The 27,556-nt window shown below is 45.1% G+C and overlaps 1 protein-coding gene across 1 annotated transcript; it reads right to left on the reverse strand.

Moving 5' to 3' along the window:
• Positions 1–27,556, reverse strand: LOC119435824 (uncharacterized; the record flags this gene model as incomplete). The annotated part of the gene is made up of 4 exons (XM_049659954.1): positions 27,240–27,556; positions 17,792–18,041; positions 10,803–10,891; positions 1–102 (listed from the first exon to the last, which is right to left on the reverse strand). Coding segments are annotated over exons 1-4 (510 nt in total), but the record flags the coding sequence as incomplete, so codon positions are not given.

The following is a 27,556-nucleotide window of genomic DNA, read 5'->3' on the forward strand; positions in this document are numbered from 1 at the left end:
CGACACCGTGGTGAGCTTTCCTCGCGAGGAGCTGGAGACGCTGCTAATGCCTGGCTTCTTGGTTCGCGATGGCGAGGAGGACGAAGACGTCACCCGCTTGTTCTGGAAAAACAAGGAAAAGAAAAGAAATAAAAATACAAAGCAAACCACATCAGCGGCTTTCAATATATTCGCAGCTGACGCTGAAGCCTTGGGAGCAAGCTGTAGCTCCTATCAAAATGCATGCGGACAGATAAGTCGCTTTTGTTGGCATTCCCTGCACCAATTTCTATTAGACTGACAGCATTTAAAAGTAAAAGCTAGAATTTACCAGCTGTAGGGGATAGGTTTATGACTGAGGCTTTGATTTTACAAAAGTTCTTTAAAATCGACAAAACAAAACCTAAGAAAGGATAAGGTTTACACCTCTGAAACTCTGTAATGATATCTAGATCAGAATTTCGTGAACAGCACTTTCAGTGGACAAATTGACATATTATGCACTGTTCCGGAATATGCCTTCAATTTGTCAGTATGATTAATCTAAAACCATCGAAAGAATTCTAATATTGTCACGTAAGCTTGCAAACATATGTCACATTCCCGCTTTAGGTGCTCTGACAGTTCCAGCTTACTGAACAGCGACATCGGTTTTTTTATGCAGATATACAGATTTGTAAAGATTTTGCTTAAGTTTCTTGTTTTAGCTTACTGAATCTTGATATTTGCTCCAAAAAATTTAACTCTAAGTTAAATTACACTTCTACAATCAGTTGAACTTGCCGGTCCTTCTTAAATGCAACAAATTTCAGTTAAATTTATTCAGCGGACGTTTATAATCGGAGCATTTCTGCGGTTGTAAATATATTTTCATTAATATCTTTTCCCGTGGCAATATATTAGAATATGAAAACATGAGTTGATCCGGAGATAAAGCTGCTTAAGCACTGAGGTGACAAATAATGATTGACTCTCGACAATAGTGTGCCAATTATATATAATATACGTAATTCCGTAGTGCTGGAGAATGTAAAGGTGCTAGGATGATGGCATTTTGCACTTTCTAGCAAGTCCTCATATTTACTTAGTAATTAGGTATGTAATCACGGTACATTACATTTAGCACCATGCAGTGACCTTGATTCTGGTATACAAACTATATGTGTCAGGACATCTCGAGTCAGTTCCATATTTCTCGCTCCTGTTAGTTTTACACCGATCCATGTACTATCAGCGTCAAATGAAAGCCGAACAGCGGAGTGCGTGCCACAAGCACTGTTAACATTATAGTGCGCGCCGTCCTGTCATCACCACTGAACGGCGAGCACATCCGGTGTGGCAGCACTGCGCGATCCCCCTATAGTGCGTTATCTTCACTTCTGTTCCAGTTTTCGTATGGTGGTAGCGGTGGCCGGCGTGAGCGTTCCAAGCGCTTGTCGTCGTATCGCTCGCAGTTCTTCGCTTTTACTCCAGCGCTGCATTGCAATCAGCGTCGGGGCACGATAAAAAGAAAAGATACATCTAATCGCTTTGTGGTTGATTTCAAGCTATCGTTTTTTTCTTGTTCAGCACAACCTTGTCCAACCACAAGCGATCGGCACGCCCATGCCGGCAACCGTAGCAGCTGCGAGCGATATACCGCGATGCGCAGGTTTGCCGATCGAATGCATGAATGTTACAGAATTTTCGCTTCTGTTTTCTTTTTTTCTTCCTTTCAAAAATACTAGTGGGAACACAGGCAAAAGAAATCGCACTTCAGTGGGGTGGCGCTGTACTACCAAACCGGATGTGTGGGCCTGTCTGCTCTGATGACTGGAAGGCGCGCACTATGCTGTTTCTAATGCTTGTGGCACGCGCTCCGCTATTCGGCTTTCATTTGACGCTGATAGTACACGTTAGTGCTGATGGTACATTCAGCCGCGTATTTGCATTATTCAGGCCAAAATATAATTATTTAGGCTATATTACATTTATTTGGGGCAGACAGCTCCGATAAACTGTGAGAATGTGGAACTTTAGAAAAGTTACAATGTTCAGAGGGATGCTAAGAGCTGGTGCGAGGCTGCTGCGAAATTTCCAACTACTGTAGAAGATCAGATTGCAGCTTCTGTCTAGGATCGTCCGACGGAACTGCTAAATCATGCCTGAAATGTCATTCGTGCCATAACTAACAATATATTTGGCTATAAGAAATATGTGAAACAAATCATCACCATCATCATCAGCAGCAGCAGCAGCAGCCTATTTTAATGTTCACCTGCAATTCGAAGGCCTCTCCCTGAGATCTCCTATCACCCTTGTCTTGCACTACTGATTCCAACTCGCACCTGCAAATTTACTCATTTCATCACGCCAGCTAATTTTCAGTCGTATTGTAGTGCGCTTCCCTTCACCGCTGCACGCGTGATCTGCCCTACGCATTACGTGGCCTGACCAACTCCACTTTTTCCGCTTAATGTCAACGAGAATATCGGTTACCGACTTTGCTCTTTGATCCACGCCGCTCTCTTCCTGCCTTTTAACGTTACGTCTAACCTTTTTCGTTTCGTTGCTCTTTGCGCGGTCCTTAACCTGTTCCCGGGCTTCTTTGTTAACCTACAAGCATCGGTAGAATGCAAAGTTTGCACACTTTCCTTTTCAGCGACAGTGGTAAGCTTCGTGTCATGATTTGAAAATGCCGGCCATATGCACGACAAGTCATTTTTATTCTTCTGTAAATTTCCTTTGCGTGATCAGGTCGCCTGTTAGTAATTTACCTAGATAACGTTCTCCTGCACAGACTATAGAGATTGACTGGCGATAGTGAATTCTTGTTTTTTGTCAGGCTATTGAAAATGACCTTTCCCTTCTGCATAATAACCTTCAAACCTACTCTTACACTTTCTCGGTTAAGGTCATCAATCACTTCCTGCAGTTCATCCCCAGTGTTGCTGAGCAGGACAATGCATCCGAAAACCGAAGGTTGCTGAGATATTCGCCGTTGATCTTCACTCCTAAGTGCTCCCAGTGTATCAGCTTGAATAATTCTAAGCATGCCGTGAATAACATTGTAGATTTGTGTCACCTTGCCTGACCCCTTTTCTTGATACTTAATTTTTTTGAAATAAATATAGTTCAATAAGACGTTGCTGCGCTAGTTGCTGCGTGATTTTTTACCAGAAATGTCCCGCAGGGAAAGACGAAGGACGATAGAAGAAAATAGACAGGCGCACCGTCTATGCTGCTTCTGTCGTCCCTCGTCCTTGACGGCGCCACAACTGCGTTAATGAAATAAATATACCGCTTATGATGATTATTTACACGGATAACCGTCAAAATAATTGCCGAGATATGTAGAGAAGTGCCGGTATACAGTTGGACTGAAGGCTTCAAGAAAAAAAAAACAGCAGCCTATGACGCATTTAGGCTATTTTTGCTGACAATGTATACCGCTTGGTATTTTCGAGCCAAGCATCGTGATCTTCATATCCAAGCTAAATGTTCCGTGTGAATTCCCTCTGTTGAAAATGGCGAAATTGCCAAAGGGCCGCAACTGTGTGCAGGGAACACGCTTCCGACGTCACCTTGCCACCAGCAGTAATGCGTTAGGAATCAATCGGAGTTTGAAAGTAACTTACCACTGACAGCATATTGGGATTGCGTGTACGGAGACACCAGGACAGATGTACAAAAAGGAACGACTTGAGTTACTCTGTCTAAATGGAGCCATACACATTAACTCTGGGTACGAAAGACACGAAACACTGACAACATGACTGACAAACAAGCCAACATGACCACTATCTTATCGTTCAGTGCACAGTAAAAATCGCTCTCGTGGGCAGGCCAAGGCATGTACGGAGACGATATATCAAGAGTTGCCTAATTCAAGGTAACTGCAAAATGTCTGCGTTATTGGATAATTCCTGTGGTTATTATCACTTGTGATAAAATAAAGGGAGTTTGTAACGCTGTAGTGTAACGCTCAAATTGCGCATTTAAAATTGTTCTTATAGTTAAGACAAACAATGTGGAGAGAAAATATCTGGTAAATGAGTAATGAAATAGAGACAGAATTTCCAACATTTCATCGACGTGAGGTATTTGTTTCAGTGGTAGTTGCTAAAACCAACACAGCCATCAATTGCCAAGTGAAGCGCGATTGCTCGCAGATCGGCATTTAGAAAAAGTAATTCTCAGCACTCCTCTCCAAAAGATACCTGTTCACTGTTTTTGATCAACAATAAGTACTGCGAATATTACACTTGTTCACAGATTGAACTCTAGCATAGCGAGAGGAAGGAACTTCAAGCTGACTATTAATGCAGTTTAATGGGATATGACAAAGGGCATTGTAAAGGGATCTGAGTAATCTTGACAACCTCTCGTTGGGTGCACAATAAACGAACGTGTTTGTGCACCATGTAAATCATCATCATAAGCATCATATTGGTTTCATTAACGCAGTTGTGGCGCAGTGAAGGACGAGGGACCTAGAATTTGCGCCCAGCAGCCAAAGGCCAAATTATTGAGTTATCCTCAGATTTGGATAGGGAAAGAGTTATTTTGCGTTCTCATACTTGCAATTTGCACAATACCGGAGCAGCGGTTACATGGACGGCAGAAGCAGCTCGAGCGGCGAGATGTTGAAACGGTTCGTTCGATCATGAAGTGTGAGAAGAATAACTTTCGTGCTCTTCTCTTGCAAGCAATTAAAAAAATCACAGCATATCCACGGGGTGAATGATGATGAGTGGGCGAAGCTCTTGGGGGAAAACTCGGATCTCCCGCTTAAGGGGACGCTAGCACAAACGCGTTAGAAACGTGCAGTACTCTCTAGTAAGGGGGAGCGGCCACAGCGTCTTACGCAGCCATTTACACATGCCGGAACGTGCACCGCGTTTGCCGACGCCATCACATGACTGCTGAGAGAGTATACCCCCTGTATTCATAAACGCTCCTCGACTTGAACTTGACTTGCCACCGCTTTGGGCAGCGCGTTCGAAACGCGTTGAAGGTAAGGTGGAGAGGCCACAGCGTCTTACACCAGCTTCTTACACGGGCCGTAACGCGCTAGCACAAACGCGTTAGAAACGCGCTAGAAACGCGGCCTTCGTTAATGTTGGGTATCTATTGCCATCGTGGTGCGTGTGTCCATGTCCGCTTCGTGGCGTAGTGGGCTAACGCCGCGCGCTCGGAAGCGAGGGGTCCCTGGTTCGATTCCGCGCTACGGACACCCACAACTTCGGAATTTTTTTCTCATTTTCTCAGACTGGTTACAACACTACTGGTTACACACTACTACTACGACGACGGGGACGGAACGGGTGCCGCTATAAGGAGCTTCGCCCCCTAAAACAACAGCTATATTCATAGTTAGACTTTTGCCAACGTCTTTCCGTGTACACGGCCACCTCGGTAGAAAATAGCCCGTCATTGCAATAACAATTTTGTACGCTCTGTTTGAACTCAACGTCACAAGAGGGCGCAATCGGGACTGCTGCTTGCGTCTACCTCTCCAATATGCGCATGCGATGTATCATGAAGATAACTTGAACGCGAACAGAAGCTAATTTATCAGAATGGCTGCTACGCCCAATAAACCGATCCCACCGGCCAGTTTCACGACGCCACCGCTGCCGCAGTGCATGCTGGTACTTGTAGTCCTGAGGCCGCTCTAGCCGCCCGGGATGCTTGTGCGTCCTGTTTCGGAACAATTTTTGACAATTTTTATGGTTCGTGTGGAGCCATCGTGCGATAGGAGGATTCACCTGCTGCGTTCCTGGGTGCTACAACAATAGCACAATAGACAAAGGCTTCGGATTCTATGTGTTTCCTAAAGAGTGAAAGCTTCGGGAGACGTGGATCCAACGGATTAATAGGTGGTACTGGTAATACACAGCACAACAAGAAACACGGGGACGACTAGCGGCCGCATTATGATGGGGGACAAATGCGAAAAACACCATGCACTTAGATTTAGGTGCACGTTAAAGAACCCAGGGGGGGGGGGGTACAAATTATTCCGGAGTCCCCCACTTCGGCGTGCCTCGTAATCAGATCGTGGTTTTCGAACGTAAAACCCCATAATTTAATATCAATTTAATCTTTTTCTTTCTTTTTTCATTTGGGAGTCTTTTTTATATTTGGAATAATATATATCTACTGCTGTTTATGTTCAATTGTTCTGTAATCAAAACCAACTCCCCTCTGTAATGCCCTTGGGCCCTGAGGGTATTGCAAATAAATAGAGTGTTATAAGACTGAAACACATGGCTTTCTTTTTTTTTTTTTTTCACCTGCCAGCCTGAAGTTCCCGAGAGCTCAAGTGTGCCACCCGAACATGAGCAAGAGGTCTCTGCCATCGCTAGCAGCGACAGCGATGATACTGTCTTAAAAGGCTTAATCGACCAGTACGAATCACCGATGAAAGTATACCGCGGCTGCTCATAATGGAGAGCCGCGCGTATTCACGTGCGCAAAAGATGGGACGCTCGCCTCAGGCCACGCAGTCGGAGTTTTCGAAGCAGCTAGCGTACATTCACTTGAACGCAAATAAAAAATTAGCATAGCTTGCACTGTAGGCGCAATGCTAAAGAGACAGTGGGGCTGATGGGCACCTAGATCGTCCTGGCTTTCGGGCTAGGCTAAGCACTACCAAGTCATCCCCAGAATTTTCCGGAATCGATTGATTATTTATCGATTATTGATTAGCTATTGATTGGCTATCGCAAGGTATTGGTCACGTATTTGGGCTAGGCTAAGCACTACCAAGGCATCCCCAGCATTTCCCAGAAGTTATTGATTATTTGTCGATTATCGAATAGCTATTGATTGGCTATCGATTGGCTATTGCAAGGTATTGGCCACGTATTCAGGTTAGGCTAAGCACTACCAAGTCATCCCCAGCACTTTTCAAAATTTATTGACTGTTGATCGACTATCGTTGAGCTATTGATTGGCTATCGCATGGTACCACGTATTTGGGCAAGGCTAAGCACTACCAAGTCATCAACACCATTTTCTGGAATGTATTGATAATTTGTCGAGTATCGATTAGCTACTGATTGACTATCGATGGCTATCGCAAAGTATTGGCTACGTATTTGGGCTAAGCTAAGCCCTACCAAGTCATCCCAAGCATTTTCCGGAATTTATTGATTATTGATGGATTATCGATTAGCTATTGATTGGCTGTCGATGAATAAGCTCAAGTAGTCCCAACCATGGTTACCTAGATTTAGCCAGGCCAAAGAGGTTGTACTTTTCATATCTTTCAAGAATTTCATATCTTGCTTCAGTCGCATGGATGCTCAAGTGTTATCTCCGTGCCAACGCGAGTAACCCATGGCGCGTCCACTTGCCTGGATCTGTTTAAAACTAATGTTTCTACAGTAATCACAAAGGCGGCGTTCTTTGGTGCAGCCTGAGTGACCACATGCCCATTTTTTTCTGTCTTAAACGACACACCAAAATAAAACACAGCGTCTTTCACCCAGCCAACTGATTACACCAAATCGCCTTGAATCTTTTCGCACTCGGGTCCAGTTACTGAACTGGAGCGATGTATACGTCACACGGTGTGCCGAATCAGCGAATGAGGAATTTCTGCGGATTTTCAGCACTTGTTACCAAGAAAACTTTCCTCTGCGAACGAAACGCAAACGATCTTCGCATATTCGTAAACCATGGATCACAGATGACCTGTTTCTCAAAATAAAGTTCAAGAACATGCTCTTCAATACGTTTGTTAAGTCGCGTAATATAACTGTTCTGCACATATTTAAACGCTACCGTAATAAGCTAACAAATGAGCTTCGGAAAGCTAAATCCTCTTATGAATATGAATATTTCATGTCTTGTCAAAATGATAGTCGCAAAACTTGGAAAAAGATAAACAGTATGCTAAATCGTGCATCGTCCTCACATGCAAGTATTGAGATTTTGAGAGACGGAATTAGTATTCCGAACAAAGTACTACCCGATTATTTTAATAATTATTTTATCAGTGCAGCTGGCATATGTGTAAATAGAATGCCGACCGCTATATTCAGGTCCGATGCCCCGATAGCATTTTCTTATATCCCACTATTGAATCTGAGTTAATTCACTTATTTTCAGAGTTACGTAATACTACATCGTGTGACGTTGACGGCCTACAGATTACACCTGTAAAACACGTCTTAGACATTATAGCACCTGTTTTGGTATACGTTTACAATCTCTGTCTGGTATCTGGGGTATTTCCTGCAAAATTGCATATCGCTAAAGTAATAGCACTGTTTAAAAAGGGTAATCAAACTGAAATATCTAATTACAGACCTATCTCTATACTTCCAACATTTTCAAAGGGACTTGAGAAAATAGTATTTCGGTGTATCTCAGATTTCTTAGAAAAACACAGCCTGCTAACAGACTGTCAGTATGCTTGCCGAAGTGGAAGGTCAACCCAGCTTGCCTTACTAGAGCAAAAGGAATTGATATTGAGAAACATTGAATTAAAGCAACTCACGCTCGGTATACTAATCGACATCAGTAAAGCGTTTGACTCTGTTGATCATGAACTTTTATTAAAGAAGTTAGAGTACTGCGGTATTCGCGGTATTGCTCTAGATATAGTCAAATCTTATTTAAAGCAGCGGAGTCAACTTGTTGAAATTAATGGCATCTGCTCCCAAATCAAATAAGTAAAAGTTGGAGTTTCCCAAGGGAGCATACTAGGCTCCCTTTTTTTCAACGTCTATGCTAACGACCTTGTTCTCGTGGATAGTGAGCCAAAATATATCATCTACGAAGGCGATACTACTGTGCTCTTTTCGTCGAACAATATTACAAGCTTAACTTCAACTGCAAATTCTGTCCTTGCTAAATACATAGATGGTCACAGGATAATGGCTTAAAAATTAATACTGACAAAACCAAAGCTATTTTATTTCAAGCCAAGAATAAATTCTTGTACTTGGAGTCCGACATTTCTATAGGCTCTTCAAGAATTGAGCTTGTCGGGTCTGCGAAAACGCATGTGTTTTTGATACCCATATGTCATGGAATGATCACATAGACTTCCTTGCAGGTAAACTTGCCCAAGTACCTGGAATACTGTTCAGTTTAAAACCGCTACCACGCAAGTCAAACTTCTCTTATATAATGCTCTTTTTCTAAGTAACATACACTTTTGCTGTCTGGTGTGGAGTACAATGTCTGCTACCAACGTAAACCGATTGTTCCTGCTGCAAAAAAAGGTAATCCGTACTATTTTCAATGCTCCAGCAGATTCTCATACTGCACCTCTCTTCAAAAACTTAAATTACTCACGCTGCACTCTCTGTTAGACTTTAGACTGTCGTTAGCCTATCGAAAAGACGTGAAACAAGATCAGTCATACATTACGTCTTTAACGCAGTTCATTAGAAATAGAACAGAATACAGCACACGGTCACCTTAACACTGACATGTACCACGTCCTCGCACTAATTATGCTTTTCAATTGAAATGTTACATCATCGCTTACCACGCTTGTTAAACACACTCATGCGCAATAACATTGATGTCATTTCTTGTCCTGTTTCGCGTTTGTATGAGTTTTTCAGTGATATTTGATCATGATCAATTTTTTTCTTCACCGTTTTTGTTTGCTCATGTATAAAACTGCTATTTTCTGTTTGTAGTGTTTTTCTTATATTGATTTTTTATGGCATAAGTTTAAGCCAACATTGCATTGTATGCAAATGTATTTTTGATGTCAGTCCTGAATTAGCGCATGTGCCTGCCGATGCTGCCCTCAGACTGGGTTTTAAGGCCCGTCAAGTTGCTGCGCGCAACTTTTTCCTTAAATACCCCATAAATTGTACATTTATGGAAATAAAGGCAAAATTCAAATTCAAATACTAACCTACTTGAGCCAGGCTCAGCTTCACTAGTTCACAGGGGTATGTGCCATTGCACTTGGACCCTTTCTGCACTAACGCCAGGATCGGCCCACATTTTTTGTCCATGACGGAGGGATAACGGCTGGCTTAAACAGCTCCGCTGTTAAAAACGCCACCTAGCTTACCTAAGAGCTTCTAGATATCGCTGTTACCAAAGTCTGCAAGTTGTGCGCGAAACCCATGTAGGTAAGCATCATCAGGGCACGAAAGTTTGGGCGCCGCATTTCAAACCTGTCTCCAACAGGTATACAAATCCGATTATGTCCGTCGCTGAGCAAACATAACGTTGTAGTCAACGAGATGCACGTGTGCAAAAATAGTAACGCAAAACGACCGCGTAAATCAGCATGTATACTACATACAAAGCTCGAAGAAATACAATAATCAACGCGTAATCAGCGGGTAACAACCGAAATGAAAGAGCAGCAGGCACTTTTCAACGTTCGCCTCGCCATGCTGGAATAAACAGCCGATTGCAATTTTTTATAATACATGACTACAGTGTACTAGAATATACATGACGAATTTTTCTCGGTGGTGGAGTCGCAGAGATGTCTGGGAAGCTCGTTCACAGTACTCAACGAGCGGGGACTGCGGTGCTGGGTTGACCAGTTGACTACAACCAAGATGGTGGTAGTGCTACTTCCGGAAAACCGGCGCATGCGCAGATCGGTCGGTGGGATCGGTCTACTGTACGGTAGCTCGACATGCAATCGCTCTATAGCCCGTTTCTAAACGTGGGTTTGTCCAAGTGTGCGTTTCTGAGTCTGAATTAGGTCACTGTTACAAATTCGGAACAACGCATTGTACTAGTTTTGGAGCTGTTCGCACTTGAATTTGCGCCGATAGTACATATAGGGATAAGCTAAGACTCCCTACCCCGTACATTCCTTGCCTTTCATAGTTGTCACCCACCTTGGACTTGCCGTGCGACCGTTCACCTTTTGGACTCTTCGGTAGCACATCAGCGAGAGCGCGGTCTGGGGCTTTCGTTGTCACTTCGTCTGCCTGTGGTGATATAAACATCGTGAAGATAGTCGAACAGCGAACCTGTGTTGGTTCCACCGAGCGCTACCGAGTGTTACATGTGCATGTGTTGCACATGATTCAATTGAGTAAACGCAAGTAAACACAGATCTACAACAGTAAGTTATGTTGAAACGTTGCGAGGCGAGAAGAGGCAGTGACTTTCCACGCTATTCGACGAGTGTCCAGTCCTCGGGTGGAAACCTGCCTAGCCGCCGCCAAAATCATCGACTGCAGTCACGGACACCGCGCGCGTTCGACGCGAAACGCGGGGGGAAACGCGGACGGCATCGGCAGCCGCTCTGCGCGTTATCCGAAAGGGTGCGCTGCACAGAAACACCTTCTCTTATCGCCTCTCCTACTCGCGCCCAGTGCGGCCTCTCATTGGTCGCCTCCTCCCTCTCGTGGTCACGTGACCTGCGTGACGCCGGACAGACGGCTAAGGGTGACTAAGAACAGCCCCGCTGTTAAAAAATGTGGCAGTTTCACCCGAAAGGCGAAGCATCAATTGCGATAGCAAATTAGTAGAGAGCTATACGGAGTAAGGATAGTAGTTTTATCAGCTGTATAAACTTGGCACCAGCAACGCGCACAACTGTTGTCGGCGCCGTCGGCGTTTCGCCCGCGTTCGCTCCGAACGCGCGCGGCGTTCATGAGTTGCTGGTGCCTCTGGGGGCGGCTCGGAGGTTTTCGACAAGATCAGACCGGGACACTCGTCGAGCAGCGTCGGAAGTGTTTACCACCTTCTCGCCTCGCAACGTTTTTACATAAATTTTACGTTTTACGTTTAGCCGCAGCTAAACGTCGCCTCCCCTCCCTCCCGTCCCCCCACGGCCTTTCGCGCGACGGAAGAAGTCGCGTTTGCTCTCTCTCTTTATATATATATATATATATATATATATATATATATATATATGGTGATGGTAAAGGAGGCAAGAGACGCTTAATTCTGCAGCCCTTCAGGGAGCACGGCGCAGAACGCGCGTTTGCTTTCCGCCGTGCGTTTGCTCCCCGTGAAAGCACGCGTACGCGCGCTTTCACTCGCACATACAGCATACGGCGCGCGGCGACGATTTCATCGCCGTTTGACGTCATACAGAACCTCACGGCGACGGCGACAGCGATGCCGACGGTAGAAATCCGCTTTGAGCATGCATATAATTGCTATCGCAATAAAAGCGGCGGAACACATCTCACGCTGTCTACGGTAATTCGCTTAGCGTTCAATGAATATAGGACACAACTCATTGCAACCGTCGACACGAGCTATGTATGAGGCGTGCACTGCGGCGGGATTCCTCTTTGGCGCTTCCGTAAGAACGATCGGCGCCATCTAGCGCCGCCACCGCGAAGCCTGAGCGTGGAATCCTAGATGCATGGCGCGCCGGTGCGTGCGAACGCCGAGAAACGCGTCACGCTGACACCGGGCTCTTCTCTGGCGCTTCTTTCTGGACCCGCTGCTCCATACAGTGGCACTGCCGAGAAGCCCGCGCGTAGTATCGGGGACGAAAAGCATGGTATGGCGCGAATTGTTCCCTCGTTTACCGCCCACTCAGTGCCACATGCACAGTGACCCAAGTTGGCAAGAGGTTTCCTGAAGAGCGGCATATACCCAGTGCATTCATGGCGCAGCTCGCTAAAGCTTTGGCGTGAAAGGCGCCGATCGAAAGCGGCAAATACCCAGTGCATTTGTGGCGCAGCCTGCTATAGCGTCAGGTTGTTATTATTGAGGAACCCTTGTGACGTAGGCTCGATTCTGTTCGGCATCGGTAGATTTTTATTGATCTTTTTTCGTCATCTGAGAGTGGCACGTTCCCAGTGGCAAGTACCTAGTTACCCGAGCTGGCTTGAAATACGTTCTTTGAAGGGCAGCACACACCTACTGGCACGTACCCACTGACCCAAGTTGGTACCAAAGAGGTTTATTGAAGGTCAGCATGGACCGAGTGGCACAAACCCAGTGCTCCAAGTCAGCGTCAAAGCGTTTCTTCGAACAGTGGTGCCCACCCAGCCTCGCATCTACAGTGACCCATGTCAGTGTGAAAGAGCTTCATTGAAGAGCGGCCCATGTGTACACATTGACACATACTCAGTGGCCAAAGTTTGGTCCGATGGTTGGTTAACGGACCTTGTTACCTCAGGACAGCATCCCAATACGCAAACTATTCCACCACGGATTACTCTGTGACCCATGTAGGCGGGAATACGCCTACGTACGTACGTACGTGCGTGCATACATACATACATACACCCACACACACACACACACACACACACACACACACATACACATACATACATACATACATACATACATACATACATACATACATACATACATACATACATACATACATACATACATACATACATACATACATACATACATACATACATACATACATAGCCCCCGGAAACTGCGTGAAGTATTCTATGAAGACTAAAGCGTTAAACGCCATGAATAAAACCCTCACACTGAACGTGACAAAACATGGCGCTCGATGCAACCAGTGTAACACTCGTATATAGCGCGTCAGAACGGCATTTTATCCACACGTTTCCTCACTTCAAGTTCTTTGGCTGAGGAGATGAGTCGGCTAAAAACTTATGGTAGCCTGTCAAACAGCAGCTATTGCCGGGATCACAACTGTTTATAGCATGTGAATGAATGCAGCCAGGCGAATGATTTGGAGTGGTGTGCCTCACTGTAAGTACCGTGCGCAGAGCCTTGTTTCTAAAGAATAGCGAGTGCGTGGCACAAAAGCCAACACTTTTTCGTTCATATATTGCATTAGTACCTGGCTTTTTTCTTCCTGGTCTGATTTACCAGCCTTGATCCATGGGTTCTAATCAGAACATTGTTAAATTCCGCCACATTGGCGTTTTCAGCCAATCAGAGAGGTCGTAGTAGTCCTGAGGGCAAAATAGAGCTGAGACTATGGTAGAATTAGACGGCATCCAGAGTAGCATATCGTCTCGTCGTGAAAACGGGCTAGATATGGTTAAGGATATTGAATAAATGCACGCGGCTAAAAAGGTGGTGTTGAGATGAACTTTCAGTGAGCCAAAGAAAGGTGGAATTCGGCACCACCAAACTGCAGCCACAGTCAACGCCTCCGCTATCTATGCTGTGGTTTTCATTAATGTTATAGTTCGACACGCTGTCATAACAAAATGATAACTAGGTTACAAAGCACGCAACAGAGACAGATCACAGTTCACACAAACACACACACACACACACACAACACACACACACACACACACACGCACGCACGCACGCACGCACGCACGCACGCAGACAGACAGACAGACAGACAGACAGACAGACAGACAGACAGACAGACAGACAGACAGACAGACAGACAGACAGACAGAGACAGACAGACAGACAGACAGACAGACAGACAGACAGACAGACAGACAGACAGACAGACAGACAGACAGATAGATAGATAGATAGATAGATAGATAGATAGATAGATAGATAGATAGATAGATAGATAGATAGATAGATAGATAGATAGATAGATAGATAGATAGATAGATAGATAGATAGATAGATAGATAGATAGATAACACCTACCCTCGAAAATGCCACACAAGGCTGTCGAGCACTTCGAGCCATAAAACTCCGCGAAGAATAGCTAGACGTGAGGGCACCATAAAATAAAGTGTTACATAGGGCAGGCGCGCATATGTAACGCACGGCTGGTGCAATCAGTCTAAACCGAAAAAGCAGCGCTGCATCCTTGGTCTTTCACGATTATCAGTATGTATCTATACATACATTCCATTGGATGCTCGGGTGGCCGAATATAAAGTGGCTGTAACTAGACGCGTACCTGAAAATAATGTTTAAAATGCACGGGAATATTTTCTGAATGATCGGCCAGACTAGTCCCGCTAGTATTACCGAAAACAAACAAAAAGATTGCTAATATAGAAAACAAAAAGTTTGAGGGAGCAACGGTCTAAACGCAACCGCAATATGGAAGCTAAATTATCAGGTTCCCGTGTTGAAGAACTGTTTCAACCATCCATTTATTGCATCTGCTCGAAATAAACTATCATCATCATCATCATCATCATCATCATCATCATCATCAGCCTATATTTATGTCCACTGCAGGACGAAGGCCTCTCCCTGTGATCTCCAATTACCCCTGTCTTGCGCTTGCGTATTCCAACTTGCGCCTGCGAATTTCCTAACCTCATCATCCCACCTGACTTTCTGCCGTCCTCGACTGCGCTTCCCTTCTCTTGGTATCCATTCTGTAACCCTAATGGTCCACCGGTTATCCATCCTACGCATTACATGGCCTGCCCAGCTCCATTTCTTCCGCCTAATGTCAACTAGAATATCGTCTACCCCTGTTTGTTCTCTGATCCACACCGCTCTCTTCCTGTCTCTTAACGTTACTCCTAAGATTTTTCGTTCCATTGCTATTTGTGCATTCCTTAACTTGTTCTCGAGCTTCTTTGTTAACCTCCAAGTTTCCAATAAACTATACCGATGTTTTAATTTTCGCCTGTGAGTAACAAGGGGAAAGGACAGAAGTGCCGGAACGTTGTCGATAGAATGAAAAGACACGTCAGCAGACGTATCTGTTCATTAATATATCCCGCCACTGAGGTCACTTCCGGGGAGCGTAATATCCCGGTAGCACGTGCACGAAGTTATAGATTTGTTGCAAGAACAAAAAACTATAGTGCGTTATCTAGAGCTTTAAACATGTGAAAGTCCACATGCGTGTGTGTGTGCGTGTGGAGAAGAGACAGGAAATGACTAGGTAGTCTGCAAGTTAATTTGCACCACCCTGTGAAAATAATTTTACGCCCTAACAGACACTATCGCCTGCTTACGCTACTGAGCGGTTTTAAGGCTCACTCACCGTTTCTGTATGCCCCACAGAAAAGGAAATGTAGCGGAGCTTTTCCATTTCGTCCCCCTACGAAGTCAGCTCCGCAACATATCAGCTCCGCAACCGAATCAACTCCGCAACTCCGCCGTTGGTAACGTTAGCAACAACGCGAACAAATCATCTCAATGTTATTCTCCACATAGAGACATTAGTCCTCTTATCCATGCGGAAGTGGCCACAAGTGAGCATCGAATAATTATTCAATTGAAGGCTGCTGTGTGCGATGAAACCATAGTAAGAAGGCGTACCTCCGTATCTGACTTTGCTCACAGGTCAATGGTGTTTGAGCCATGGCTTCTCTCGTGGCAATGGTCCTGGCACCACTTCTCTCTGTGCAGTAGCTTTAAACCCTGGTTGCCCAGCAGAGCACCGCTCCAGGGCGGCCAATGTCTGTGCGTCACCCCAAGCGTCGGCAGCAGACGTCCTGCCAATTCAAACACCCTCGAGCCGAATCGCTCGCGAAGGAACTGGCTTGGCATTTCTTCGTCTTCTCACCGGTGCCCACCGTGGCGCGGGCAGCTGAAGTTGGGCCGCCTACAGCGCGAGAAAGTACCCCACCGTTTGGGGACGCTGCTGAGCGTCCTTTAAAAGTGAAGGTGTATTCCCTACCATCCCGGGTCTCGCGTGGCTCCTGTCTGCTGTAAGATCGGTGCGTACTTCGGTGGATATATATTATATGTGCACATGTATACGAACGTCCTGTCTAGCGCGATTGGCTGTTACCGGGCATAGCGGAACTCGGCACCGGATATAGTGCGAACCGAGGTGGCACGGTGCGTCAGGTGATGTACGTAAACGCAAACGTGAGCTCCAACTCCCACTCGTCGTCGTGGTCAGTCCGTCGTCGCGGCTTCTTCACCTTCATGCCGTTGTGATCATTCCTTCGTTGTGAGGCAGTCATCATCATGCAGCATCAACATTCGATAGCAGCAGCGCTTTAATAGCGCTGCAAATACTGTTACTAAAGAAATAAACAAATTTTGTCGTCATTACTGCGATGTCATTCCGTCGTCGTCACACCTCCATCATAATGGTTTCACCATCATTTCATCGCCTTCATTTCGTCGCCATGGTAGCGTAGTCGTCATGCATTGGTCATGGGTCGTCGTGAGGCTGTCGTGGTCTTCTATCGTCGGCCATTGCAGCTTCGTGATACGATTGCCCACATGATTTCGTCAACCCGCCATCGCCATCATACAATCGTCCTCATCCTATTTCCGTCCCAATATTGTCTTCATACTGTCAGCATATTTCACAATCGTCATCCCAATCTCGTCAAGCTGCTGTCACCATATTGCCGTCGTCTATTCAGCGTCGTCACCCATTCTTCTTTAGTCCATCCTAGTCATTGCAGCGTCCTCATGTCGAAATCACGATTTCGCGGTTATATAACGTCGTCGTAATGCGGTCGTGTTCGTTCCATCATGAGCATACCGTCGTCGTCACGTCATCGTACAGTCGTAATCGTTCTATTTACATTATGCGGTTGTCGGAAAGCCATCGCCATGCCGTTGTTCTTGCTCTATCGTCATCACTGCAGTATCCTCATCTGATTGTCGTCATACCGTAGTCGTCCTTCCATCACCATTGTGCGAGTGATCCGCATGTTCCCGCGCCACAACTTTATGGTGAGTTACGCATTTCTTGTAGAAAATGTGTTCACCTTGGTCGTGCGCTCTGGAATTGCAAACGGTCATTAAACAAGAACATTGGTTTCGCAAACACCGAAAACTTCGCTGATATCGAATCCTATGGCGCATGAGATCTGCGTTATTTTTGTTTTCAATTTTAAGCTATTGCCCACGCTTAATAATGCATGTAGTGCTGTATAAAAATAGTGGCATTACCTCAAATGATTGGCCTCTTAGTAGCCATTCACTCACTATTTAGATATATTGTTACGTTGCGGAACTCGATATTACACGGAAGCCAGTGCACGGTTACAAAAAGTACTTGCCGGGGATTTTGCTGGCGTGAGGTGAAGTGGTTCTTTGGCATATGGCAACAGGGACTCGTATGACAACGGTGAAGACATGACAGGTGGCACATCCAGTGACGAAGGCAGTAAAGCTGGTAGTGATGCCTTCTCACCGGGGTCATCGAAATTGAATAAAGTCGATTCCAAGAAACAACTGAGGTCGCAATCCTCGAGATCTTCATCATCATCGTCATCGTGAACATCACTTGTGGTGACTTGCGCTTCCTGCGTAAACACAGAAACGAAACAAAATATTCACTAAGATTAGCTCAATGAAATTACCGCAAAGCCCAATTGCTTCCGCGCTAAAGGTAAACATAGTACCAGCAGTGTTATAACCAACGCAACATGCGTGTGCGTGCGTCTGTGTGAGAGGGGGGCAAAGGGAGAGGGGAATGGGTGTGTGGGGGTGGGTCGGTTAGTGTGAGGGGGTAATACATCTACAACGGACGAACTTGATATAATCATAATCAAATAATCAATAATACACTGCTGTGAAATATACCGCCAATTTATCAGTAGGACTTTTGCAAAAAAAACCATGTAAACATTGTAACAATAGTCTAAAAGGAGCTTTAGCTCGGGAGCTCCTATCATGGGAATGGATAAATGTTTTCTCGGCAACCACTGCAGCAAGTTGATGACGTTTGTCAAGTTTACAATTGTGCGACTCAGCTATGAAAACCAATATCGCAATTCTGCAAATTGCAATCCAGGTGCACATCTGAAGCGGAGAAAATTCACTTAATATACATGGCTCTCAAGTAGACCATTCATATGTGAGCAGGACTTTTGCAAAACGTTGTAAATACTCAAAGAGTTCACGTAAGATATAATTGATATATGAAACTTATCCGCTTCGGATGCTCTAACGCATGTGATTTACAGAACTACGATATCTGGTTCATGGTGCAGAGCAACACATTTGTAAACAACGTGCTTATATTTTTTTCCAAGTTAACCAAATTCTGAAAATTCCTTTAAACAATTTTAGGCCTTAAATAAAAATTCCGATTGCAATAGTCACCATAATTTAGCTCTCTCTCTCTCAAATTCCAATAATTTCATTAAAGTCGGTCAAGTGGTCATCCCCGAACCTAAATTCTGCATTTACATGTATTTGAATACGAGGCATCGTTGTTGAGCCAGAGCTGAAGCTTGCTCTTAAGCTGTAAATATATATACACTTTTCACCGGTTAATTGTCGCACTTTGGCGCTCACGCCAGGCCTAGCCATTTCTTTGCCTCAGTACCCGCTGCGTCACCTAAGTGGCGGTTTGAATCCCGGTGGCAGAGGCTATGTTCTGATGGGGTCGAATGACAAAACGCTCCGGTACTTAAATTTAGGCGCCCGTTAACGTGCACCATATGGTCAAAATGAAACCCGAGTCCCAGCACTACCACGTCTCTCATAATTCATGTGAAGATTGAGAACATTTTTTTAATCCGCTAAGTCTACTACTGTACGCGAACAACTTCAGTAAAGCTGCTTACTATTCTTTGATTGATATCTGTGGCATTCTCACATGGGTCTTTGTACTAAAAGCTGATCTATTCACAGTATTTTGTGTTTACAAAAGAGAAGCATTCAAAAAATAGGTACCCTCGTTAACGGCGTTCTGCTAACTCTGCCTTACTGTAGCCTACAGTCGGTTCCATGTATTTCCCGCCTTATTTCTTGTCGCCGCAATCCCAGAAAAAAGATGTCGAGCCATTATCCAACTCAAACCAAGGTTTCGTTGCTCTCCCCATTACCGAGGAATGTTCACCCCCAACACAACGAGGCCCGGCGCGCAGCCAGGGCCCGAGCACTTATCAAGACTGCCCTGCAGAACCCAGAACTCGTGTCCTTTGTCGACGCGGCGCAGTATCCCGGATCAAACTCGTACCGGCCACGGTGGTGGACCCACAGAGCAAAAGCCTGAATGCAGCGTCCTATCCAAAACTCAACGGCGTCCGTCGCAGAGCAAGTCGCAGTGATGCTGGCTCTGTGCGATCCCGGGCGCACCCAGATCTACACGGACTCCAGTCGGCGGCGATGGCCTTTCTCGCCGGCTCGGTCTCGGCCGAGGCTGCGGCGGTGCGTATGACCCGCAGCCAGGCACGGTCACTCACGTCATCACTTGGTTCTCGGCTCACATGGGCCGGAACGTCTCTCCCGGCTCGATCAACCCTCTGGCCAACGACCAGGCGCGAGGTCTCGTCAACCGCGCCGGTCTGAGCGGCCCGGCTTCGCAGGAGATCGACCGGACCACGGACCCGCTGCTTACTTTTCACGACATCACTACTCACTACCAGCTGGGACGCAGGCAGTTCCCGCTCCTCACCCGAAGCTCGGCAGACCCCAGACCTCGGTGCTGAGAATGCTGCAGACGGGCTCATTTCCGTCTTGATCCAGGCTGAGCCACTACGCTCCGAGTGTGGATCCCCGCTGCCCCGACTGCGGCGACGAACGGTCCACCTTGAACCACATGCTGTGGCAATGTTCTGCATTGCACCACTCGCCTTCAACAGGCAAGAAGACTGGAAAGAAGCCGTCAAGAGCGACGACCTTCAGTCCAGCTTCGGGCTGTCCAAAGGGCCTGCGAAAGGGCTGAAGATCACGGTCTTTCCGCCCCCGGTGCAGGTGCGGCCCGCGACTACGACAGAGTAGTCCCTTGGGACAAATACAGTTTCTTGTCTGTCTGTCTCTCTGGCTGTCTGTCTGTCTGTCTGTTGCAACAAAATGAGTGTGTTATTATTTCTGATGAAGGCAAGGTTTCCGGAAATACACGATGGTCAGCTAGCGCCCCAAGTTCAGCTGACGCTTGCTCGCGCTGTTAAGTATTTTTCTGATCTCCACTAACCTCTGCCCCATTTACTGAAACTCACCGACACTCAGAGTCACTAATGGATGTGGGTGCACTTGTTATAGAGTATACCGACCAATGAGTGGTTTGCATATATTACTTAAGAATGTAAGAGTTGGATGTTTTATCTCGAAAGCCAAAATTAGCGTTACATCTTTGTTCTAAGCTACTGCAGAACTTCCAAGCATGGATGTTTTAAGCTCGGAGCGCGGTATTAACAAGCCTAACGCAATTGGCCCGTTTACGAGTGATTATGTAGAAACTAAATAATTTATCGACGTCACACCAAAAGAACGTTACTGGACCAACCCATGACAACCTTTTCTTTCCAAGCCATTCGCAATATACAAAAAAAAAACGAGATGGGCGAATTACGGTAATTGTGATTGACTGCAGCGGTGGAAAGTGCGTTTCACTGTGTATTGAAAGAAACCATGGGGAATGCGGAGATGGAAAATTCAAGACGATTAGTAACGCGAGAGCACGGTGAGAGCAGCTAGGAGTCAACGTTTCGACAAGTGGACTTGTCGTTTCCACAAGGCCTTGAAGAAGACAAGTCCACTTGTCGAAACGTTGACTCCTGCTCTCACCTTGTTCTCGTGTTACTCATTTGTGTATTTCAAAATAATTTATAGCCTTGCCTTTTAGTACTCGCCCCTACTGCAATGTTCGTAGAATATGCACCAGGCGTAATCAGCTCGGAAATGTATAAATACGAAATTTACATTCTTCTGAAGCAGTGGCCAACGTTTGTGTTACTCACACTGTCATCGTCGACGATAAATGCCTCGCCTAAAATAGTGCCTTCCTGCACGTCACGGCATCGTGCACTGCCGTTATAAACAAGACAGAGAAGGCTGGCTCAGGCAAGCGAAGAATGCGTCGCCTCGTGTTCGAACTTGACGGCGCCCACAGGAGTGCGGGGAAAAGGGTCTAGATTTAATTTGTGCGCTTTTCATGCTCTAATAAATCTAGCTCAGAAGACTGCTTATATGTTTCGTGAAGACGTAGGGATTTCTAAATACAGTGTGGGTTTTTTTTTTACTCACCACTTCTTTTAGAATTCGTGAAAAACAATTTCAGGCTCTTAGTCATAATTTTGACTTTCAGAATCACTGAAGTTTATTTTATTTCTCGAGTGTAAGAAAGTTCATTCGGAAGAAATTTCATTCAACTGCGAAATCTCGCAGCTATAGCCGCGAGAATAACTACTTGCTAAAAACATGATACCTGCTATGACAACGCGCGTGGTGTGATGATTTAATTCCCTTCCCGGCGCAGAAACCGTGTTTTCGGGCCTTCTGCGCTGAACCTGTGCTTGTATATATTGCTTTCCCAGCAATAAACCAGTGGTTGTTAGTTCAGCGCCTTGTCTGTCTACTCACTTCGTCGCGTCCTAGCGCTGTTTGTTCCCGTCCTAATGATGTACCAACCCCCCCCCCCCCCAACCCAGACCAGAACACGCCTTAAATTTCATTCAATTGTGGTCCAGGTCTGTCTCCTAAAAGCATCTCCTCTCACAGCAACGCGTGATGCCTAACTGAAAGCGTTGCTTCAACTCTGTCGAATGCTGTTGCCTCCAACACACTGGTTACCGCGGGTGAAATGAATGCGTTTCAGCTGGATGACAGTACTAAGGCGCTCATGCAGTATTGATAGCTTTCACGTGACATCACGCAACCACCTTATCGCCGTTTGGGGGCACCAACATGGTGACTACGAGCGCTTCAGTCCAAATCCATCTTATTTAAGCTTTCACGTGACGTTACGGACCCCGCTTCTCATCATGTGGTGCACCAACATCTATTCCATCAGTTGGTGCACCATCTATTTATTCCAGCGCTGTTAAGAATAGAACAGCGTAGTATGCTCGATTTGAATAATTTTCCTCAGAAAATGTACCGTATTGGCCAGACTGACATATTTCGCAAAGGATCATCCCTTTTTTTCAAAACAGCGACTGAAATATCAGACGGCACAAAGCAATGTCGGTGCAGAAGATATAGGGGGAAAAACGCTTGTCGATTATACCGGTTCATCGCGAGAGAAGGCACAGCAATGCAGATGTGCAAAGCTAGTCAGGCTTCAATATCTTAAGATGCCTAAAAGCCGCTTTAGGAAAAACTATGCAAGCCTTATGTCAGCGAGCTTGGAAGCCACATCAAGGCGCATAATCTGTGTGTGCTACTTACTGTCCACCCTAGTTTCCTGTTCTCACATCAGCGTTTTGCAAAAAGAAAGCTAAACATAAAGAAAAAAGAACAGGTACGCTCCGCACGTTCACAATTTATCTGACAACGCCAGAAATGCTGCTGCAATATATCATTTTAATATTATATAGCGTGTATAAATATTACGTCGCTCATAGCCAAGGACGAAAGCGGTGACTGTATTCCCGAAGTTTCACACTGCTTAACTGAATCCATTCCCAATGGTGTACTATCAAGTCAAATGAAAGCCGAACAGCGGAGCGCGTGCCACAAGCATTAGAAACAGCATAGTGCGCGCCGTCCACTAATCAGCGCAGACAGGCCCACACATCTTGATATGATGATGATGATGATGATCTATGGCATCCCCTTTGAAACGGGGCGGCGACAAATAGTCACCTAGCCTGCTTGATTTAATCAGGTATACTATACATGTTCTTTATCTTGCATTTTTGTATAACCTATCATTATTTTTCTTTTTCAAAAATTTACCTTGTACCGCTGCCTATGATTTAAGAGATCAGGTCGCATCCATCTTTTCCCTACTTTTTTCCACCAGTACTCAATCGTCTCTTGCTGATCTCTACGGCTGATCTGTTTATGTTTCCTTCCACTTTAAACCCAAGCGCTTCTGGGAGTGCACGTTACCTACGGTTCTCGCTGGGTGGATCCGTCGCATTCCATTAGGATGTGCTGAGTGGCTTCTGGATCTTTACTGCAGCATACACATGTCTCATCTAATTCCGAATATTTGTTCCGATATGTTTTCGTCTTAGGCAACCGGCTCGAGCCTCAAATAGCAAGGCACTGCCCTTTGTGTTTATCGTACAGATTTCCCTTCTAATTTCTTCTTCTCATTCTTGTAAATCTCCATTGTCCTTTTCGTTTCCATTCTTTGCATCCAATTCACGGTCTCTATTTCTCTCACTTTCTTTCTGATGACCCCTGGTTGTCTATTTACAGTTTCGATTATCCTGTACTTGGTTGCCAACTCCTTGACCTCTTCCTCCATTCTGTGTCCACGCTTTTCATGTAGAGATACTTGTGCACTTTAGCTCGCCCATTTATTTTCATCCATGTTCCTGAGCCTTTCTTCAAAACTAATTTGCTTTGTGCTTCTCTGACTTCAAAAGAGGCCCAACCCATTCTCATGCACTGCCTCATTTGTCGTATTACCGTGTGCTCCCAAGCCAACCGGCCTACTGATCTTTGGTTAACTTCCAAACCCGCCAATATATCCGATTTTAAGCATATAATGGCATTTGCGAATGTTAGCGCTGGCACCATTACTCCTTTCCAGATTCCACGCACCAACTCATACGTATTGTGGCCCCACAGTGCTCTGTGTTCATTAATGCTGCATTCCGCTTCCCCTTTATTTTCAGATTATCTTGGGGGTTGCTTGAGTAATTCTTTCCTTCGTTTATGTGTACGCCGAGTTACTTATATTGCTCACTATGGGTATTACTTGCTGTTGAATTGACACCACGAAGTTACTCGTGTGTTCATTAAAGATCTAATCCTGATTTCTCTGTGCTAAACTTAAGGCCTAGATTTGTCGCTGCGTTCCCACAGATATTCGCAAGTATCTGTAAATCTTTTTATTGTCCGCTAGTAGCCACAATGTCGTCTGCGTACATCAGTCCAGGGATCTTCTGTTGCACCATTTGTCCATTACGCATTATGATAAATCAAAACCTAATTCGCTGTTTTCCAGTCGTCTTTCTATGCCCTTGACGTAAAGCGTGAACAACAATGGTGACAGAGGGCATCCTTGCTTCATCCTTGGGTGAATTCCCACCATTTCATTTCCTTTCGCCTTCCCATGCCACTTGTACTTGGTTGTCTCGATATATCTCCCTCAGCAGCTCCACGAAATCGTAATTCTAGGCCTTCGTATTGAAGAATATCCCCACAACAATTCCCGGTGCTACGTTGTCATAAGCTCCTTTAATATCTGAAATGCTATCCATAAAGGCTTGTCTGAGCTACGGAAATCTCTATGCCTGAGTTAGTACAAACATATTGTCTCTAAGCGTCTGCCTGGCCTGAACCCATTCTGTAGTTCCCCCAATACACCGTTTTCTTCCACCCACTTCGACAGTTCTAATTTATGGCTTGCATTGCCATTCTATATATCACCGACGTTACTGTAACTGGCCTGTACGAGCTCGTCTTATCCTTATCTCCTTTGCCTTTGTAGATAAGATTCATCTTGCTTTCACGCCATCCAGCGGGAATATTCTTTGTTCTAATCACTTGCTCTATGGCATTAGTCAGCATGCCTTGCTTTTTGGACCGAGGTTTTTGATTAGCTGTATTGGGATTTCATCGGTCCTGCTGCCGTGTTGTTAGGGACATTTTCTGCTGCCTTTTCCAATAAAAGCTTTCTATGCTGAATTTTGATCTCTCAGCCTCTCTGTTGTTGCTGGATCTGTTGTCTGAACTACGCTTTTTCTCGTACCGAAGTTATGCCTGATAACGTCTGTGATGTACCGCAGCGCATCATCGCCTTCATAGATTTACCGTCTTCATCCCTTATAGCCGTTGCGAGTTTCTAGTTGGAGCTCGAGTGCTTTTTATGGTTCCAGATCTTTTTGGGGCGCCTTTATCTCTTTTGTGAATGTTATGCACCCAACGTTCACTTGCGCATTTAATTTTCTCTTGCACGAGCTCACTCGCAACCCTTTCTTTTCTCGGTACGTATTCCATCTAAGGAGCACCTTCTTCTTGTAATCCCAACTTTTTGGGATTACAAGAATTGCGCCACCCCACTGATGCGGTTTTTTTTTTTTTTTTTTGCCTGTGTTCCCACTCGGATTTTGAAAGGAGAAAAAAAAAGAAAACAGAAGCGGAACCTGCGCTTCTGATGTTGCAGAATTTCGCTTCTGTTTCTTTTTTTTTCTTCCTTTCAAAGATCCGAGTGGGAACACAGGCAAAAAAAAATCGCACTTCAGTGGGGTGGCGCTGTGCTACAAACCGGATGTGCGGAGTGGACGGCGCGCACTATGCTTTTTCTAATGCTTGTGGCACGCGCTCCGCTGTTCGGCTTTCATTTGACGCTGATAGTACATCGATTCTGCTGAGTTTCTGGTGAGTTTGTAACACATTATACATGTGTTTTATTAAACGATAACACGATTTTCAAAAATTGCCTGGGGCAGTTCGCAAAAATCTACTTATTGAGTTAGAATTCAAATGGGTATACATTACATACAATGAAAATAAATGAGCATAATTGTCTAATTACCAAAATTCACTTTCACGAATTACTTAAGTGCACATATTGCAATGCACGAGTTCAACTCGAGATTTCATAAGGCGCATGCACTACGAACGAATAACTAGCACCAGTTTCGAGATAAGCGGTGCCAAACTTGCTGCCAAATGCACTGTTGTTCCACTTACTCTTTTAGCAAACGCCTACGTCTGCATTCAAACTCAAAAGTTACCGGAACACCAATGCTCGCACACTTTGGGAACGCATACCTCGAAACTGGGCTCATCCTCAGAATTGTTCCAAGTAGATATGAGTTTATGAATAACCGGCTTCAATCCGTAAATTGCGATATGTGGCGTAAAGTGATTATTTCGAAAGTTATCAAGAAATGTTATTCATGCAAGTAATTATTCTATCTTCTGCGCAAATAACGTCCGACTCTGAGAAACATGTAGCTCAAGAAGCGAAATTCTGTTACATTGTTGGGGTGATTACTTAAAATTATGTTAATAAATCAGACACCTCGCATATAAGGCGGACGGACCGTTGCTTTAATGACATGGCATGAAAAACCACACGGACGTTCAAGTCTAGGGAGATAGTTGAGCATCAGATTTTCATCAAGAAATCTGGTGAGTTTGCCCAGGCTGTCATTTCTCGTTGTATGAAAAAAATTGTGTCTTGAAGCCAGTCCATGAATTTTCTCTGGTGTAGGTATACGCTCCTCGGGATTTTTGTTCCTAGTACACTGCTTCCCATCGTTTCGACTTGTTTTTTTTTTTACTTTGCATAAAATCGGGCTTTTAAGGATTAAATGGAGCCTCTGCTTTTCACGCGCCTTCAGAAAGGATATCCAGAAGTGTGAATAGTTCACATATTTGTGTTCTTACATCATATATCGCAGTCTAGTTTTATGCATCTTCACTTTTCATCTGACTGCGCTTCCACAACGTTAAGATACTGGCTACGGCATTTTCTGAAATGCCTTTTTCAATAAAGATGTGATTTTTAGATTGAGTTGATCTCATTTAAAACTAGCTTGTCCTCACTTCACCGACGCTATAGTTCGGTGCAGCACTATGATCGTGAGCATCCGTTCCAAACGCTCATGAAAAACCATTTTCAATATGGAAATTTTTCTTACGCGCTCCATGATGTGTCCGAAGGAATGTCTAGTATCCGGCGCTTCCGCGCAGCACGGCTGGAACGGCATCAATGCAGTGACGTCAGTGCATATAGTCAGATTGCAGCGGCTTTCAGGTAAGCAGATAAAGCGTCGTGAAGGTCAGCGACACTGAAGTGACAATCTTGAGGTTCAGCACAGTGTCGCGTTGTTGTTATCCCACACTGGTGCGCACAGGTAGAAACACGCAGGCACCAAATCACACAACGCACGCTGTCGGCCTAAAGAACCATGAGCTCCGATGTGAAACAAGAGCAATCATGCGCTGCGACGCGGAA

This window comes from Dermacentor silvarum, unplaced genomic scaffold (genome assembly GCF_013339745.2).
Source record: "Dermacentor silvarum isolate Dsil-2018 unplaced genomic scaffold, BIME_Dsil_1.4 Seq934, whole genome shotgun sequence".
Lineage (NCBI taxonomy): Eukaryota > Metazoa > Arthropoda > Arachnida > Ixodida > Ixodidae > Dermacentor > Dermacentor silvarum.